This window comes from Falco naumanni, chromosome 13 (assembly GCF_017639655.2).
Source record: "Falco naumanni isolate bFalNau1 chromosome 13, bFalNau1.pat, whole genome shotgun sequence".
In the NCBI taxonomy this organism is placed as follows: domain Eukaryota; kingdom Metazoa; phylum Chordata; class Aves; order Falconiformes; family Falconidae; genus Falco; species Falco naumanni.
This window is the reverse complement of record NC_054066.1, coordinates 15,283,287-15,301,046: the sequence shown is the minus strand read 5'-3', so window position 1 is coordinate 15,301,046 and position 17,760 is coordinate 15,283,287. Positions and strand designations below refer to the sequence as shown.

Genomic DNA, 17,760 nt, shown 5'->3' with positions numbered 1-17,760 from the left:
ATAGGCACACTCATTGGGTGGCATGAAAATTGATTCTTTAATAAAGATCAGCAATATCGAAATTGTATTTGTTCACTAGATTTGTAAAACTTTCAGGTAACGGAATAGATTGATACCTAAAGTTCTTCAGTTGCTTAAATTTTTATCATAAATATTTAACACAATTACATAGCTTAAAAAAGTAAACACAAACACCTTGTAGCTACTGAAGTATTTTGATTACTCTGCAAAAGGCATGAAAATAATATTGATAGTCCAGAATAAGTCAGGACCTTTTGAAAATTAAAGCATTACTGGGGGGGGGGGGAGAGGGGGGTGGCGGGGAGGAATCTTAATTCTGCATCACACTTCAAGTAAACTATTTAATGTACCATAGGAAAGTGTCTATTATTGAATGTCCTACACTATATTTCCTGTAATATAGTCCATTATTTTCTGCTACAAGACTCTTAATGTAATCAATAAATGGCCTGCGTAAAAGTTGAAATGCCTAATTCCATAGTTTTTGCACAACAAAATTAATGTTGAAGTGAAAACATAAAAATTGCAGGTTACATGTGAACTATGAATTGGTGTACTTTTCGTAAACTTACTTTGATATGCTATTTAATGTTTTTCTTTTTATTAACATCAATTCCTTTTGTATGAAATTAAGCTTGATCCTGAGAGCTATGAGAAGTACCTTAAAACTTTTATATGCAGTATGTATTGATTTCAGCATTTTGATATCGGTATTGTCTTTCATCTGGATTATTTTGTGTCAATTTGCTTTCTTTTGGACTCATGCCATTTGTGTATGTTCCTTATTTTTTTTCCCATTGTGTTGCAATTTCAGAGCATGTAACCTCTAATGCCAGCGATAGTGAAAGTAGTTACCGTAAGTGTTTTTAAGTTCTTTGTTTATTTAGAACTTTTATTTAGTAGCTCTTTGGTTTTGTTTGTCTGTCTTTTCTGGGTATTTACATGTTAAATAGAACTTCCCAGTCACCTTCAGGTGAAATCCGTATTTATGTGTTTGGAGTACTGCAAATTGTGCTATGTTGTTGTTGGTTTTTAAAAAACTGACTAGAGAGAATCATTGCAAACCTTCTTTATGGATATTCCTATTGTGATCTGTGATTTTCTTAATTCAGCTTATTTTGAATATATTGCGCTTTTTTTTTTTTAATTCTGCGAGGTAACTAGACCTATTAAAAATCTAAATGTAAAGCTAATGCTGCCAAATATATGTAGTTGAGCTTAATACTTGAAGTGTAAATAAACTGTGTCATCTGTTACAGTGCAATGACTATTTGCAATTTTCCACAACTAATACTCAGATTTAATATGTATATACTTTGAATGAAAGTAAAGATAAGCAAACATGTATTTACCCTTGCTTTTAGCTTTCCTATTTTGTCAAGTGTGGGTGCTTAGTATGAATTGCCTTCAAAGCATATGACACACATTCAGTGCTGGAGTCAGTTACGATAAATTGCCATGCTAGGCATGCCTACATGTTCTCTCTCCTTCTCTGAGGACATAGTATCTTTTACTTACTAGCCTGCATTAGCTTTTTTACTAGCCCAAGCTACAATACTGTTTAGTATTACCCAAGCTACAGTAGTACTACGTGTTCACAGTGGGGAACATGCTGCATGATGCTACACAACAATGCTTTAAAATGTCTTAAACCAGAGCCAGAACTTCAACCCCACTGGTCTTCTCCAGTGAACCACTCCTCAGTAAGGTGCACGGTCCAGATCTGGAACCCAGGATAGAGCAGAGCAGCCAGATGAAAAAGCTGAGGTTTTGCAGACAAATATAAAAAGAAGGAATAGTAAAAGTCACGCAGTGTGATGCCGAGTGGCTGCCTGATCAGCTCCTGGTTGCCTGCTAACTGTACAACGGGCGCCTCAGAAACAGATATGATTTATGTTAGGGTAATAAGGAAAGTGGTTCATCAACAGGTATATTTGTTTGGAAGCTGTAGATCTTATCAAAGGTGATGATCCACATTTTTTTTCCAGATGATTGCACTCAAGATACTTGTATATAAAATGCTAACAGCGTCATAGACTGTAATTAGAAAGAAACCAGCTGGGGGAGGCATTCATGGTCCCTGAATAACACAAAATTGAGCATGTATGGAAGTTGCCTTTGACAAACTTACAAGTTTTAACCATTTTTAATGACACACTATTAAAAATATCTAACAATGACTGTTTCTCCATAAATCTGCTGCTTTCCACTCCACATCACATACCTCCCCCTGCCTTTTTTTTTTCTTGGAGCTTGCTTTATTTATGTTTAAAGTTCATTATTGGTACTACTAGGTAGTTTTTTACTCTGTTGTTACTTGAGAAGTCCAGATTTTATGACTGTCATGGATTTGCTTATCTGAATGTGTAATTCCAAGCACTTTTAATTAAATTTTTTTTAATTTCTTCTTACTGCTGTCTAATATGAAAGTTATCTTGATTACAGATGAGTACGGTTGTTCAAAAGGTTCATTCTATCAATATTCATTTTTTCGAAGTAAAGCAAAGCAGTGACAATATATACTTTTTGCCCTCAGTCAGGGGGATGATTTTTAGTTGTTATTATCTCTTCGGTAGTTTGCTTAACTCATTTTTTACCTTATAGCAATGCGACTTCTCCAAAGAAGTATCAATTATTTGTGAGCTGGGTCTTTCATAGCTAAGTTGATAGTTGGTGATTCCCTATACCTCTCCCTAGCCTAAAAGGGGTTCTGAAAGTATATACTGTCCTAAAATCCATTTGCATGAGTAATTTTTGAGATACTAAAATATACAGGTTGCATGTTTTTGTTTCTGTCTTAAGGTATTCCTCACTTGCAATAACTTACAAAATTAAAATGTTCATTCATGTATTGCTGTAGTGCAGGCTGAATGCAAATTTATTGCAAATAAGAGTAATACTTCTTGTAATGACACTGTAAATTCTAGATTTAAAAGATCAATGGCATTTGCTATGAAGTAAAGAATAGGTGCATGGAAGCAATATATGAATTTACAAAAGCCTTCATCACCCATCTGTTTCCATATAACTGTGGTATAGCATCAGTATGTTCCTCTGCTTGTCATAAGTATGGCTTATGAACTCCAAAGAATGTCCCAAAATTATACAAGTGGATTATTGAAGAACTGTATTTTATTCAAAGTTCACGTAATGTCTTATAATTTGAGCTTGTCTCTTCAGAATTATAAATTCTGTGCTGTCATGCAGGTAATTTTTAGTGATTTCATTGCAAGACATCTTACTTGGCAATATTTTATTACACTAGAAATGATCTTTTAAGAGAGATGGCAACTGAGGTATATTTCAGATGCTTCACTAACTTTTAAAAAGCCTGCAGCTGTCAAAGGTCAAAATTTAGTTATTTTAGTTTCATTCACTGCTGATGTGCTTTCTGGAGCTGAGAACAATAGAAAGCATTCTTTGTTTTCAACTTATTCTTTAAGAATTCATTAATAAAATAATAGTTATTTAGTATATACAATCATATATATGTATTTTAGAATTAGATTGGTTGAAGATGTTTATATAAATGCCACTTCATGATAAAATTAATGGAAGATACATACACCCTGACATACATGGTTGTCAGCCCTGCATAAATATAGAAATGTGTTATTGTAAAAATACTGGCTTGAAAGTACGGAGGATGTTCACGTTGAAGGTGGCATTGCCTCTAGCAGTGAATGATAGCATGTGTGCATTTTGTTCAGGGAAACGTGTATCAGAGCATTTCAGTAATGCTTTAAAATTCTTCTTGTGCTTGATGTCAGTTTGATGTGCTAACATAAATCAGGAAATAATTTATACTGTATGTGTCCTATGCTTTAAAATTTTGTGTTTGGCTTATCTTTGTGATTTTTATAATTCATCACTCTTGAAAAATGTCCATCAGTGTCATTGTAATGCATATTACTGAGGAATGTCTGTATCATTGTAGTTCATTGAGTGACTCAGTTTAAATGTTAGTTTAGAAAAAAATACATAGATCTGTCTTTGCATTTACATTTCAGGTGGCCAAGAGGAATATGTCTTGTCATATGAACCAGTCAATCAACAAGAAGGTTTGTAGATCTCAGTATAAAATAAATATCTTTCGAATTAGCAGAATGCTTCGTGTGCCCTTGTGTATTGAGCCCCATGATAAACTTCTTCACTGTTTGAACTTGTTACCATTATTCAAATGAATAAAACATAAAGGCATAAATTATTAAATGCAATTGCTAAATTATTTAGTGCAAAATCCAAAGGTGTGCTACTTAAAATAACTCACTCTGTTGTTTACTTTGCTTAAGGAAAATGTGGCATGTTTACCAGTTTCACCAGTGTGACCCTCAGAAATTATGGTTTTCTTCTGTTTCTTATTGCTTTAGCATTCTCACTGTTTTTCCTTTTTTTCTGCCACAGCAAAAAGTGTGTCAATAGATCATTTGTCTATTTCAATAAGTTTTAATTGAAATTTCTCTAAAACATGGCAGTCTTATTTCTGTATGGGCTTTTTATATGCCTAATTTGGTTAGCAATTACCAGGTGATTTTTATCCCCACCCACCCCCGGAAAAAATATTTTTAATTAAATGGAAATTGATAGGAGAAAATATTTTCTCACAGTTGCATTTAAAATAAAATGCTTTTCACTGATTCCCAGTGGGATGCTATACTTCCCTTTTCACCTTGGTCCTGATCTGGCTCCACTGTGTATAACAGATACAGAATGTGTAGTGTTCCCATTCACCACCACAAGTGCTAATGGTTGATGTGCATCATCTGATATATAGCTCATATCAATCTGTTAAAGGGATTGTCCTTTGGGAACACTTGATATCTGTCACCTATCAAAGAAGTGGCAGTTGGAGTAAATATAAATCATGTTTTTACCTGTATTTTGAGTGTCCAGATTTCATTTTTGGTTTGATGCGCTGAGTGGTGCAGGCCAGTTGCTTTTAATCGCATTGTGGAACACCTGTGCCTGTAGATACTTGCCACTCTGACTTGTTGATCATGGCACATGGGCTCCATTTCCTCAGTAAGCTTCCAAAAGTCATAGAAGTTGTTATACAAGACTGACACAAACTACATGATTTATGTCATGCAATTTGTAATTTTGGTAGGCTCCAAATAAATTAATGGATGAGAAGTGCATGAGTTAAGACCCTGCTAAACATGGGGAAATAGTAGGTCCTCCTTGACGTGCTAGGTAAGCTGTGCTTCAGGTACAGGGAGCTGGAGGTTTGTTACCCTCAAGTGAGCAGTTGCTGGGTCTGTGTATGCAGGCACGCCAGAGGGTCTCGCAAAATGAGAAACATCTTTTTAGCTGGCATTAGCTTCCCAGAGTCTGATAGCTTAATGGTTTAGTGAGAACGATAGTAATATTGAGTGAATTAACACAGAGGTTGAAAAGATGTGAATGAGACTTTGCACAAGTCAGTGGTTTAGTAAGTATCATACTGTAAAACTGAAGCTTTGAGAGCTATGTCCTTTGGCATTTAAATACATGACTGTAACTCCCTTTATGCATCTTAACATAGCGTATGGGGAAGGCCATAAAAGAACTGGCACCTCATTCCTTTGCTTAGGAGCAGTAATACATTCCCTGCATATGTTATCTGTATGTGTCCTCTTAATTTGTCACCACAGCAATTTTTAAACTGTTTTTAAGAAGCCCAGAGGAATCAAGAGCTGTAATGACCAAAACAGATTGCAAGGTGCTCAGATGTGAGACACAGTGGGACTTGAGACGTGGGTGGGCCACCGTTAATCTTAAAGCGAAGATGTTTGTTGTTAAATTAACAGGTTGACAGTTACTGGATCCAGGACATTCTTTTTATGAATATATTAATACCCTGGAAAGGAAATAGTTCTGAGAGTCAAATTAAAATATATTTTATACGTTAGACTTTATTTAATTTGGACTTACTGGTGCAGTAAAGATAGGTTGAATCTAAAACTAAAATTTATACAGTTGAAATGATATGCTAATGCCAAGATACTTAGGCGTTATTGTCTCTCATTATTCCTGCAGTATAATCAGATACTTCCTGCTTAAACTTCATTTCCAACCAAAAGCCCTTTGTAACTTTATAAAAACGTTAAGCTGCTTTTAAAAGATGCTACACTTCATTTTATGAAGTGTATAATAAGTTTTAATGTTACAGAAGCTATATATAGTCAAGTATTTTCATACATGAGTATTTAATTGTGGTCTTGGAGGAAAAGAAGCTTCTGCCAACAGAAATCTAGAATTTCACGCACTCTGCTACTGCTTAGGCACCTCTTTGAATTAAAAAGATTTTCAGACTTCCCCCTTTTGCTTTTCTTATTAGAATGAAGGATGTTATTTTGTGAAAAGATACTGTTTTTTCCCCCAAGACTTCATAATTTAAGACTCATCTTCAGTCACCCAGGATAGTGATTTGAGAGTGAAGATCTAACATCTTCATATGACCATGGTATTAATTAATTTACATTCTTCAACACATTTTTCTTGTCCTTAGGTATTAAAGTTATTACCATGTGATAAAGCTTATTTTACTGAGCTTTGAGAGTTTGCAGTCATACTGAAATGTAACTGGTGTTATTGCTTTCTGTTTAATAGTTAGTTACACTCGACCTGTGATTGTTTTGGGACCCATGAAGGACAGAATAAATGATGATCTGATCTCAGAATTTCCAGACAAATTTGGCTCTTGTGTTCCACGTAAGTCTCAGCAAATACTAAGACAATTCTAAATTACTCTTTTTCTGTTAATTTTCTTAATAGACATCCTCTGTGGTGAGTTAAAAAATTAACATGTTGTCTAAACTTTATAGACCTGTCTTAATTGTCAGTCATCTCTTTGTGAAAATTTTTCAGTATAAATGGGATACTATTTTTGGATATTATAGGGAAAAAAGTCACTGTTTTTTGTTTTGCTTTAAAAATTACTGGTTTATATTTAAAGATACTACTAGACCAAAACGAGATTATGAGGTGGATGGACGTGATTACCATTTTGTCACTTCTCGAGAGCAAATGGAGAAGGATATTCAGGATCACAAATTCATTGAAGCTGGCCAGTACAATAATCATCTTTATGGAACAAGTGTCCAATCAGTGCGAGAAGTAGCAGAAAAGGTAAATCAGTGCCAGTTACTTTCATTTACTGAGGTGATTATCTGACTATGCTGACAGGGGAAAAGAGAAGGATGGCAAGAAGCCATCAGGAACCGTCTGACTTCAAAAGGAATTTGTATAAAACTAGAAACAAAGTGTGGTGTTCACCAATGCATTTAGGGAAATAATGAGTCTTTGGAATAATGAAAGTATTGTGATTAAATTATGGGAAAAGAGCAACCATAGTTTGTGCCTTCTATAAAAAAGGATAGAGAAGAAATAATTGGAATTACAGGCTAATTAGCCTAGCTCACATACACAGATCATTAACTAAGAATAGTAGTGGTGGAGTCGATTAATATGTGATCCATTTGATATAGACCTGTGCAGAAGAAAACTTGGAAAAATGTTATTCTTTGTGCCCTTTATGGATTTAGCTGACAAAGGGAAAAGAGTAAATACAACAAACTGAATTTTAGAAAGAATTTTTACATAACTACCACTACATTTTGAACACTGACCTTAACTGTTTTTGTCCTGAACAGATTTTAGTTAACTATTTTTGCAAAACCTAAATATTTCTAAATTTAAACTGAAGTTTACTTGAGCTCTTTGAAAAAGAATGGGAAGACAGAAGCATATAGAGTAAGATGTGTGCTGTAAAGAAATTTTATTGGTAACAATTCTTGGTAAATGTTCCATGTTAGGTTGATGCGTGTTCTATTGCTTACACATATGGTGCGTTTACGGTAGGCAGTGTTATCTGATCTGTATGAGAGAAGAAACAGCTATTTTCTAGGTGGGAACTCACAAGCGTGAGCACTTTCAGTCTGGACATGCAGAGGGTAAGTGTGGTTAACTCATGTGACAAGGAGTGTAGCTGCTCTTCTGGAAAACAGTGTAGACCATTGTGGCCAAATGGCTGAGTATTGCTGTTTCTGGCAATTTCATTTACTGGAGTCAAAAACAGGGCAAACATGGTGAGATTGTGAGATTTTATGGTCTGTGTGGTGAAGTTTTCTTCTGCTGTCTTTCTCATCCTGTGGAATAGAACTTGGCCCTGTGGTATATAGCGAGAAAAGTAAATAAAGTTAACTACAAAATTGTTAAATGAGCAGTACTTTGTACGGGAGGCTGAATGAAGTTGTGAAACTATCATATTTGGTTAAGTGATGAAACTATTTATTAAACAGCTTAAACATTACAAACCTGTCAGCAATTGCTTCGCCTGGTAGCACAGATACAATTCTTCAGTTCCATCCTAGACCTGAAATTGGATGTGTTCTTTTGTCTGTCTAGTGGGATTAGTAAGGTCCAAAACTACTGTGAACCTTTTATAAACTGACATGAAGAACAAAGTACTATCAGCTGTCTCCATGCTATGAAATCTCTTGTACAGGCACCGTGGGGCTTCAGGTAGATGCAGCAATTTCTCAGCTCCAGCTAACATTATTTTTCTAGGAAACAATGGCCTGTCCTTCAGAACCTGACTTGAAAATCATGACAAGGTTGCAAACTCGTTGATCTGGAACTACTCCCTCCTTGTATTTCTCTCCATCTCACCTAAGAGATGAGTCTTTGCACTGGGTCTTACTACTGAGATACAACAGACAATTTCCAAGTTTTCTATGATGAATTTGGGGGAAGGCATAACAGAAGTGACTGCCATTATCCCAAAAGTACCAGAAATAGTATTTTTCCAGTAGCTTTAAATTGTGTTTGTAGGCCCATGCTTTCAGCTGATTCCTCTCTCTGTCATTTCCTTACCTATAATGGACACAGCTAAAGATGCTTTTTGATGTCATTGTGTTTCTCCATCAGATGCAGTGCAAGTAAAAAAATATGGAAAATAGCTTCCCTGGATGAAAACGTGATAATTGTGTCATGAAGTACTTGCATTTCTCTTCCTTGTCTTCCAAGTGTTCACTTGAAAGGAATTTTCATATCCTCTCTTCTTTGGAATCACTAGCTTGCAAGTCTCTGTGTCTGAGGCCACTCTTAATACATGTTCATTATTGATTTGGAATAAACTGTCACAGTTATATTCCATAAGGTCCAGCACAGCTACTGTGCTGGGATTCTTGTCCTCCACCCTTTGCCCAAAACCCTTGGTAACTGGCACAAGTTATTGGACTAAACAGAGAAATTACTAAGTGTCTTATCCCAGAAAGGAAAATGGACCAGGTAATGCTCTTTATTCTCAATTCCCAGAGCATGTGCCACATTTAAAGAGAAATCATTTAAAAGATGTGGACAGGTCAACACATGTAGTATAGTACTCTGCTGAACACCAGTCAGCATCCAGATCCATGGACTGGATCTGGGAAACAGCTGTCACCAGCTGAAAGCAAGCAGATTTGTATTGTTCATGTGGGAAGAATACTTCTGTCCTCCTTAAGAATTCCTGAAATAAAATTCTGTGGTTTTGTTGTGCGGGAGATCAAACGTAAGTGATCCTTGTAATATCTTCTGCCAGGAAGCAGAAAAGTGTCAGTCATTTCAGACTGCAGTCACTTTGCTCTTCAGTGTGCTCTGCAGGAGTGATCTCCCAGGAGTTCAGCAAGTGCATTGTGTGATATGAGTGACCTTTGGTTTTATGGTCCTTAGGAGTTGGTACCCTGGCTCACAGAATTCTGCCATTCACATTGGTCTTCTGCTAAAGAAAAAGCTGTTCATATTTTAGTCGCCTGACAGTGGCTTTCTGTTCCTTTCCCCACCATCCCTTTCTAAAATGGTGGTATGGCAAATTACTCCTATACTACTCAGAAAGGCAAGAAATAAAATTGTGTGAGGTGGAAATGAGTGTATCAGAGATGAGAGGAGCTGAGGTACAGGAAGAGCCTTTGAGATGAGATATCCCAAAGAGCTGGAAAATTGCTTGTAGTGGGACAATAGAGGTGGGGAGAGAAGCAGCCCTACCACCTTGTCTTCCAGCTACCCAAGGAATGGTTAAGTTAGATTTGTTTCTCAAGAGATGTAAACAAAAATCAGCCCAAATAAATTGCATACACCATCTCAAACTTGTGGTACCTGGGGGGAGGAGAGTGCTGTATTCAGTTCCATCTGATGATTCTGATGGTGGAGTTCTTACCTGCCATTGGGGGTGGTTACTCCCTCCGCTGTGCCAGTTGTCATCTGTCTCCTCTCTAAACTGCATCTGTGTCTTGGCCACCTTCCTAAAGGAACCTCAAATTATTTAAAAAAAAAATAAAAAATCATTTTGGTGGTATGGGTGAAGTACAGCCATTCCAATAAAAAAATAAATCATTTTGGTGGTGTGGGTGAAATACAGCTGTTCCACTAGATGATTCTGCATTGCTGATTGGGTTGCAGCCTCTGGTGGAGAAAGGAAGGAAGAATGGTCAGGAACATCTCAAATGACTTATGATCCCAACAGAGGAACATTGTGGGACCGTCTATCAAAGTGTGAAATGATGATATGACAGATGCAAATGCTCTAATTTTGTTGGCTCTGCAATAGAGACACGTTTTCTGTCTTAAATTATTACACTATGCATACCTGTGACTTAAACTTTGCTTATTACCATTTTCCCTTCTCTCTCACTTCTTAGGGTAAACATTGCATTCTTGATGTTTCTGGTAATGCCATCAAAAGGTTGCAGATTGCCCAGCTGTACCCAATCTCCATTTTTATTAAACCCAAAACGGTGGAAAATATCATGTGAGTAAAAGTAAAATACTTCAGGCTAAACTGTTTGAGACTGTCATTGTATTTCAAAAGCCACCTCTAGGTTATGTGAAGACAATTATAATATTTGCTTTTTAAATAGTATTTAATTTCCTGAGTTTAACTTCTAGGGACTTCTAGTCAGGGCTTCTAATCCAAATTAAAGTGCTTAAGAATGAATGTCATTGTGCAAAATTCCATGCAACAGTGTCAGAACAGCTCATTCCCACTATAGTTTTTGCTTAGGTGAATCATTTAGGAGACTGCCTCTTATTAGGACGAATATTCAGACAACAGTTTAAAACCTTATTTCAAAAGACTCTAAGTAGTTGATAGTAGTTTTCAAATGTATAATGTTTTCAATTTCAGGGAAATGAATAAACGCTTAACAGAAGAGCAAGCCAGGAAGACATTTGAGAGAGCCATGAAACTGGAGCAAGAATTTACTGAACACTTCACAGGTGTGTTTTGCTTGGGACTGTTCCCTTGCCAGAGTTGAAATGTTACTGCTTGCTGTAAAACAGTAATTGCCTCACTGCTGAGATAAGGTTGAACTTTGTTTTCTGGCTGATCTGTGATTGTTTTGAGGCATAGGCTCAGTTTAGTGCCTCTACACTGATATCAGCTTGATCATTTAATTCAATGTATACAGCAATTTACTGGAAACTTAATTTAGGTTTTAAAAACTGAGACTTTCTACCATTTTCCTAGGTATAGTGTTGCAGATGTTTGCTGTGTTGATATTTTATGCGTAAAGCTTTTTATTTGCAGAGCTGAAATTGCTGAGCAAAGCTCCCTGTAGAAAATTATTATGTCTTTTTTTTTTTCCTTTTTTTTTTTAAATCAGAAAGATGATCAAGAATGATGGTAATTAATTAAGTCTCCAGAAATTGGGCACTACAACATTATGGTACTTAGCAAATCGAATTTGTTTATGCCATGGACCAAACTGTAACAGCAAGGAGTGGGCTGCAAGCACTCGCTGTGCTAATTGCATTGTGGCTTGCAGCAGGGGGAGATTAATCAGTTCAGGAGTTCAGGATCTTCAGGGCTTAAATGAGTCTTCCCTGTTCCTGTACTAGATAGACACTCGCTCATTTCCTACCAGTTATGCTCTCTTTTGCAGTGTTACAGTGTTTGCTGCCCCATTCACCTCCTTTCTGTGGCATGACTTTGCCCAAGTTCCTCCTTCCACATCTTACGTGGACAGAGCTGTGAATGCAGCAGTGTGCTGCTCTGCCTGGGCAGAGACCTGGGGGGGTGGCTTCACATGGGAGGAAGGCAGAGGAATCAGTAGACCCCCTGCCCCAGTCTTCCTGCTGCTGCCTTGCTGTCTACGCTGTGCTACCCACACAACGAACAGCTCGAGTCCATCCCTTTTTGTCTGCTCGCCTCCCCCTCTGCTGCCTCCCTGCTGTCAGTTTATCCCAATATTGCATCTAACTCTTCCCGTAGCTCTCTCTCTGCGCCCAGAAAGTTATGGGACTCCCAACATATATTGCAGATTCTTCTTATTATAGATTCCCTTAGAAAATGACTTGTAAATGTGTCAGGTTTGTTGTGTAGGAAATGAGTGAGTTTATTTTAATAGATATTAATTAAATACTTAGTTAGTAGCTGGTATTGTCCCAGGCTGTCTCAGGGCGTTACATAGAACACTTTTTCAGGGAAACTTAAGGGACATAATTCAAGATGTTTCAAAACACTGGGGGCCTTCTAAAGTGCTCTAGTCCTCAGGGCCCTGTCTTCTCTCAGTTGTATAAGGCTTGTTGATGAAGGAAGATAGCAATCTGTCCTTGATAATCCAGTTCAGGCCAGAAATCCTTTTTTGAATCTGTTTGAGATACTTGAAGACGTTACAAATCCCGTTACTACTTACACTTTGGAGGCTGCTACTCAAATGACTCAGGTGGTAAAACAGAATGTGCGGGTATTCCCTAATCTGTGAAAAAATACTGTGTCATGTGGGGCAACTGAAATCAACTTCATCATCAAGTTAAGTTTAAACAGACTTAAACTTTGCACCAAAGCACATGAGCACGTCCGTCGTCTGTTTTGAGGGTACTGAGCTTTGGAAGAGGGTGGTTAAACATAGCTGGAGAGAAGTAAGATGCTGAAGCTTGTGGCTATTTGCATTGCAAAGAAATTTCTAAATGCACTTCTAAATAATCTACTGTTGTGCTGTGAACATTATACTTGACGTATAATAATAGAACAGCCGCCTCCCACGGGCACTATGACAATGGGCTGCAGATGGGAGCAAGTTTTTAAGGGGTGGGAATGATAAGTAGGAATACAAAGGAAGTAGTTTGTATGAAAGCAGAGCTCGGAAGCAGCAGTAATATGTTAATGCACAAAAAAGAGTGAGTCTGGCCTGCCTCCAAGATTATCTTCCATATTAAACTTTGTCTCTTGGATTGTCAACACTGAGGTGGTGATCCTAATTAAAAAGAGGTTGTTATCTCACGGTGATTGCTTTTTCAGTCTGAAGTATCATAAGAACAGCTCAAGCTTCATTCTTATTTTCACCAGACAGTGCTTTACTCTGATACATCAGAACACATCCATGTTGGCTCATTTCTAAATGTTTTCTAGCCTTGGAGAAAATATAACTAACTTACACCATCTGAATATAAATTGCACTCTTTAACTATATAAGGAAGCTGGTTGTCTATAAAACTTGTATCTCTTGGCTGGGCCACAGACTCCATGAGTTCCTCCTCTTGCTGGCCAAAAGCAGAGGTGGTGCTAGCAGGTAGAAATCCCAGAGCCAGCCAGCCTCGGGATCCAGCTGAGGAGCTCACCAGTCTGCATTACACCAAGCCCAACTCAGACCGACTGCGTGAGGACACAGCCCTGTACTCTGTCTTGCCTTGTTGTTTTGGAAACACATATGAACCTTGGGATGAAAAAGAATACTAGGGTATGTGAAATGATGCAGGTTAACTCTAAAACGTGGTCAGGAAAAGCAGAAGACTCAACTGCCATGGTTTAACTCCAGTCAGCAACTAAGTACCACGCAGCCACTGACTCCCCTCCCTGCCATCCTCCAGCAGGATGAGGAGGAGAACTGGGAAAAAGGTAAAACTCCTGGGCTGAGATAAGAATAATTTGCTAATTGAAATAAAATAATATAACAACAATTGTGATGAGAAGGAGAAAGGAATAAATCTCAAAAGGATAAAAACCCCCAAGTGATGCACAGTACAATTGCTCAACTGCTGACCGATGCCCAGCCAGTCCCTGAGCAGTGATTAACCCCTCCTGGCCACCCCCTCCTCCCTCCCCCCCAGCTGATATAGTGGTATGGCTGTAAGGGCATGGAATATCCCTCTGGCTAGTTCAGGTCAGCTGTCCTGGCTCTGCTCCCTCCCGGCTTCTTGTGCACCTCCTCACTGGCAGAGCATGGGAAACTGGAAAGTCCTTGACTTGGAGTAAGCCCTACTTAGCAACAACTAAACCATCAGTTATCAACTCTAATCCCACACTAAACCCAAACCCACAGCACTGTACCAGCTACTAGGAAGAAAATAAACTCTGTCCCAGCTGGAAGCAGGGCACCACCTCATTTGTACGTGTATACTTGTAGTAAAGCGAAAACCACTTGCTAACCCCAAGCAAGCCTCTTGAGCGAGTCAGGTGGTGCTTTGTGTGTCCTGCAGTGCCATCAGTGATGTGCTTCACTCCAGCGCAAAACCAGAAATCTCAGCGGGTGTCCATTCCTACAGCAATCTAAAATCCTCTTGCCGTTCTGAGAGGAAAGAACAGCTTGGCTTGGAACATCTTGGTTTCTGTGCAGAGCTAGGAAGGATGGTTGCTGATTGCCGCATTATGTTTTGCAGCTATTGTCCAAGGAGACACACTGGAAGAAATCTACAACCAAGTGAAACAGATCATAGAGGAACAGTCTGGGCCTTACATCTGGGTTCCGGCAAAGGAAAAATTATGAAAACAAGTTTTTATTTTTCATTTTCTAACTGACATCACCTACTACATCTGACGACTCTTAAGCCCTTCCAGTGGAGCCTGCCTCTAGTTCTTTCCAGCGTGGTTCATACCCTAACCATCACATTCTGCAGTTCCCATAAAGCTTTACATTTGGTGTCTCTCTTAGTTTAAATAATTTGTATTATTGTGTGTTGTTGGTTTGCCATTTTTCAAACATGACAGTGGAATGGCCTGACCAGCTATTAGTTTGGGGTGGGGGTGGGAGGGAATTGCTTGGTAAAATTCCTTAATGTTTAAGGGAAAGTAACTTTCAAAGATTTTTCAAAAAAGCTTTATAGACATTCTTTTAAAATTTCATAACAATTGAAAGAATAATTGTATTCAAGGAAGTTGTAAATCATAAGTAACTTTGCACGCTTAACTTTAATAGCATGGTTTGGTCAGGGCAATCAATTTCAGGTTTTATTTTCTGAGTTAAATTCTATTCTCACAGTATTTTTTTTTTCTTTCCAGGCAGTTAGAAAGAAACTCTCAAATTTTGAGTTAACATTTTCATTAAGTCCCATTACTATTGCTCAAGGGATATTCATTTTCATAATTTCATATGGATATTCTTATAATCTATTTTTTCATTTTTTGCCAATAAAATTGCTAGGGACAAAGATGCGTAATGTTTTTAATCTTCCTGGTGAAACACTATTTATAGTGTCTTACAGAAATTGTTTATAGATAATGGTCCTCACACTTTTTGAGCCTAAAATATGTTTAGGTGCTAGGAAACCTTGTATTTTTCAGAGGAATGCCAAATTTCCGTTGGCAGTAATACAGAAAACAGCTGCAGAGATGGTCATTAGGGCAATGAGAGAATGATTCGTAGCCTAAAATGTGTGTGTTCTTAGGGGTCAGATTTTAATGGATATTTTACCCACAATAACTGCCTATTTTGTTATAATAAATATATATATATTAAACTTTCTTTAACTAAACTCTGTAACTATGGGAATTATTTTCTTTACATAGTTGCGCACACGTATAAATATATATATAAAATATATATATTTTTCTTTTATCACCTACTCCTAGCTTTTTGTTTTGAATAAAAATACAAATTAGAATTTACCTTCCTTAAACATAAGAAATCAATTGGGCTATGGTGGCTGGGCATAAAGTCCAGGGAATATTAGTTACAAAAAACCAAAACCAAACATGCAAGTTCTCCTCTTTTTCTATGGGATTTCAGGGGTTTGTCTCCCCCCCCCTCCCCCGCTCCTTGTAATATGCATGTCTTAACCAAAGGGAGAATTCGGGTCAATGATACATTTTATTTTTCTGTACATGTTCATCTTGGATTGCATAGGCACAAGATTTTCCATTTGCAACGCACAAACTTCTGTGCTGAATGTTAGAAATACGTTGTACCCAAACATGGAACTACCTTCAGTAATGAGAAATTCTCTAATTCCCATATTATTTGGTACCTGCCATTGCTTGTTTGCAACTGATTGTTTATAAGAGGGATGTACTTAACGACAGTCACGGCGCAGTCACACAACCAAATTTGGTTTGTAAAGAATTATCAACACTATCCATTCCATTTGTTAGAAAGAGGAGAACAGCTAATAAACTTTGTTGTACAATATATTTGTCAAGTGTGTTTTTAATCCAAAGAAATACAGGTGTTGTAGCATTTCAAAATAATTGACTCAGACTGTAGATGAAAACAACGTGTTAGAGGAACACCGGTGACCAGACTGGGGCTAGTGAAGTTAAAAGCAGGTTTGAACTTGGGACACAAATGTTACTGGTGTTGTGTGGAATATTTATAAGACTTACAGTAAGTGTAAGCTGCTCGTGTATGGCCTAAAATAATTTTTGGTTTTCTGGATTTATGAAGTAGATGTGCTGTCTTTCTGAGACTCCTGTCTGTGGAAGTGCAAGGTGTAGAAGATTGATGCAACTTTTGACAAGTAATGTAATGAATTTTTGAAGGAGCTAAAAGTGTACTACAGTTTGCCTCTTTGAAAGTGACTGATTATCTGAAGTGTATAGTAAGACATCTTAAGACAGAATAACTAAAAAAATATAAATCTAAATCTCAGCTATTGAATCTGCAAACAGCAATAACACCTGAGAACTCTATATTGTATACACTTTTTTTGCCTTTTTTTTTTTTTTTAAACCCATTGGAAAGAGGTGTGGTTCAGCTGAATAGATATGTGAGGAATCACTCTTTCATATATTGGAGTGACTGAATAACTTTCACAGAACTTTTCTGCCAGGCATTTGTTGTGTACTAGCCAGGTGTCACCAAATCCTACACTGAAGTCTGCAGGACTTACCTTGCATGGTTGTCATGCTAGAGTGAAAACAAGTCTTGTATCAAGAAAACCCAAAGGACTCTGGCATATCTTCTTTGCACTTTTTGTTTTGCTTGTTTCAGATGTTGCCCTTGAGCCCTGGCAGAGAAGTTGATTCTGACAGCCCTGATGCTCCTAGTTGACTTGTTTTATCTGGTAATTTTTAAGATTTTGTGTTAATTAGTGTTTCTCTGGATCTCATTTTTCCAGTATCAGTTCCTGCTGTGTCTTTGATTCTTGGTTAAACTTTACTTTCTCTATTTTAAAGATGTATTTTACAATAACTGTACTTCTCTTAAGGCTTCCAATTTAACAACTAGAATAATTAGAAAATCTAGATAGTGCCATACTGATGCGTTACTACCCTACTTTTCCTGGCTCAGTGAAGGCACCATGGGTTTTTTTCCCAGCCTGCTAACCCAACTTTTTGTAGATGCTACACACAAGCATGTTTGATGAAGTATTTGCTTCTCTCTATTATTTTAAGTTACATTAATATATTTTCTTTGCAGGCATTTTTGCTAAATTGTGCTGAAAATTAGGTTAAGAAATTCAGTATCTCCTTAAAATATAGTTATTCGTAGAGTTAGGAATAAAATAGGAAAATTAGCTAAATTATCATGAACTGTGCTGGTGTGGTGGTTTAGAGGGGGTTGT

The 17,760-nt window shown here is 37.3% G+C and overlaps 1 protein-coding gene across 25 annotated transcripts in view; it reads left to right on the top strand.

Moving 5' to 3' along the window:
- Window positions 1-16,385, top strand: part of DLG1 (discs large MAGUK scaffold protein 1) — a 163,198-nt gene extending 146,813 nt beyond the window's left edge. For 19 of the 25 annotated variants that reach the window (XM_040612663.1, XM_040612669.1, XM_040612665.1 and 16 more), the window contains 7 exons: window positions 836-877; window positions 4,032-4,082; window positions 6,613-6,714; window positions 6,959-7,131; window positions 10,683-10,792; window positions 11,168-11,259; window positions 14,641-16,385. In XM_040612663.1, the coding sequence (XP_040468597.1) occupies window positions 836-877; window positions 4,032-4,082; window positions 6,613-6,714; window positions 6,959-7,131; window positions 10,683-10,792; window positions 11,168-11,259; window positions 14,641-14,747 (677 nt within the window). In that variant the 3' untranslated portion in view covers window positions 14,748-16,385. Of the gene's footprint in view, window positions 1-835; window positions 878-2,451; window positions 2,488-4,031; window positions 4,083-6,612; window positions 6,715-6,958; window positions 7,132-10,682; window positions 10,793-11,167; window positions 11,260-14,640 lie in introns of all 25 variants that reach the window. The other 6 variants (XM_040612683.1, XM_040612686.1, XM_040612685.1 and 3 more) reach the window with 3 other exon arrangements.
- The last annotated feature ends 1,375 nt before the right edge of the window (window positions 16,386-17,760 follow it).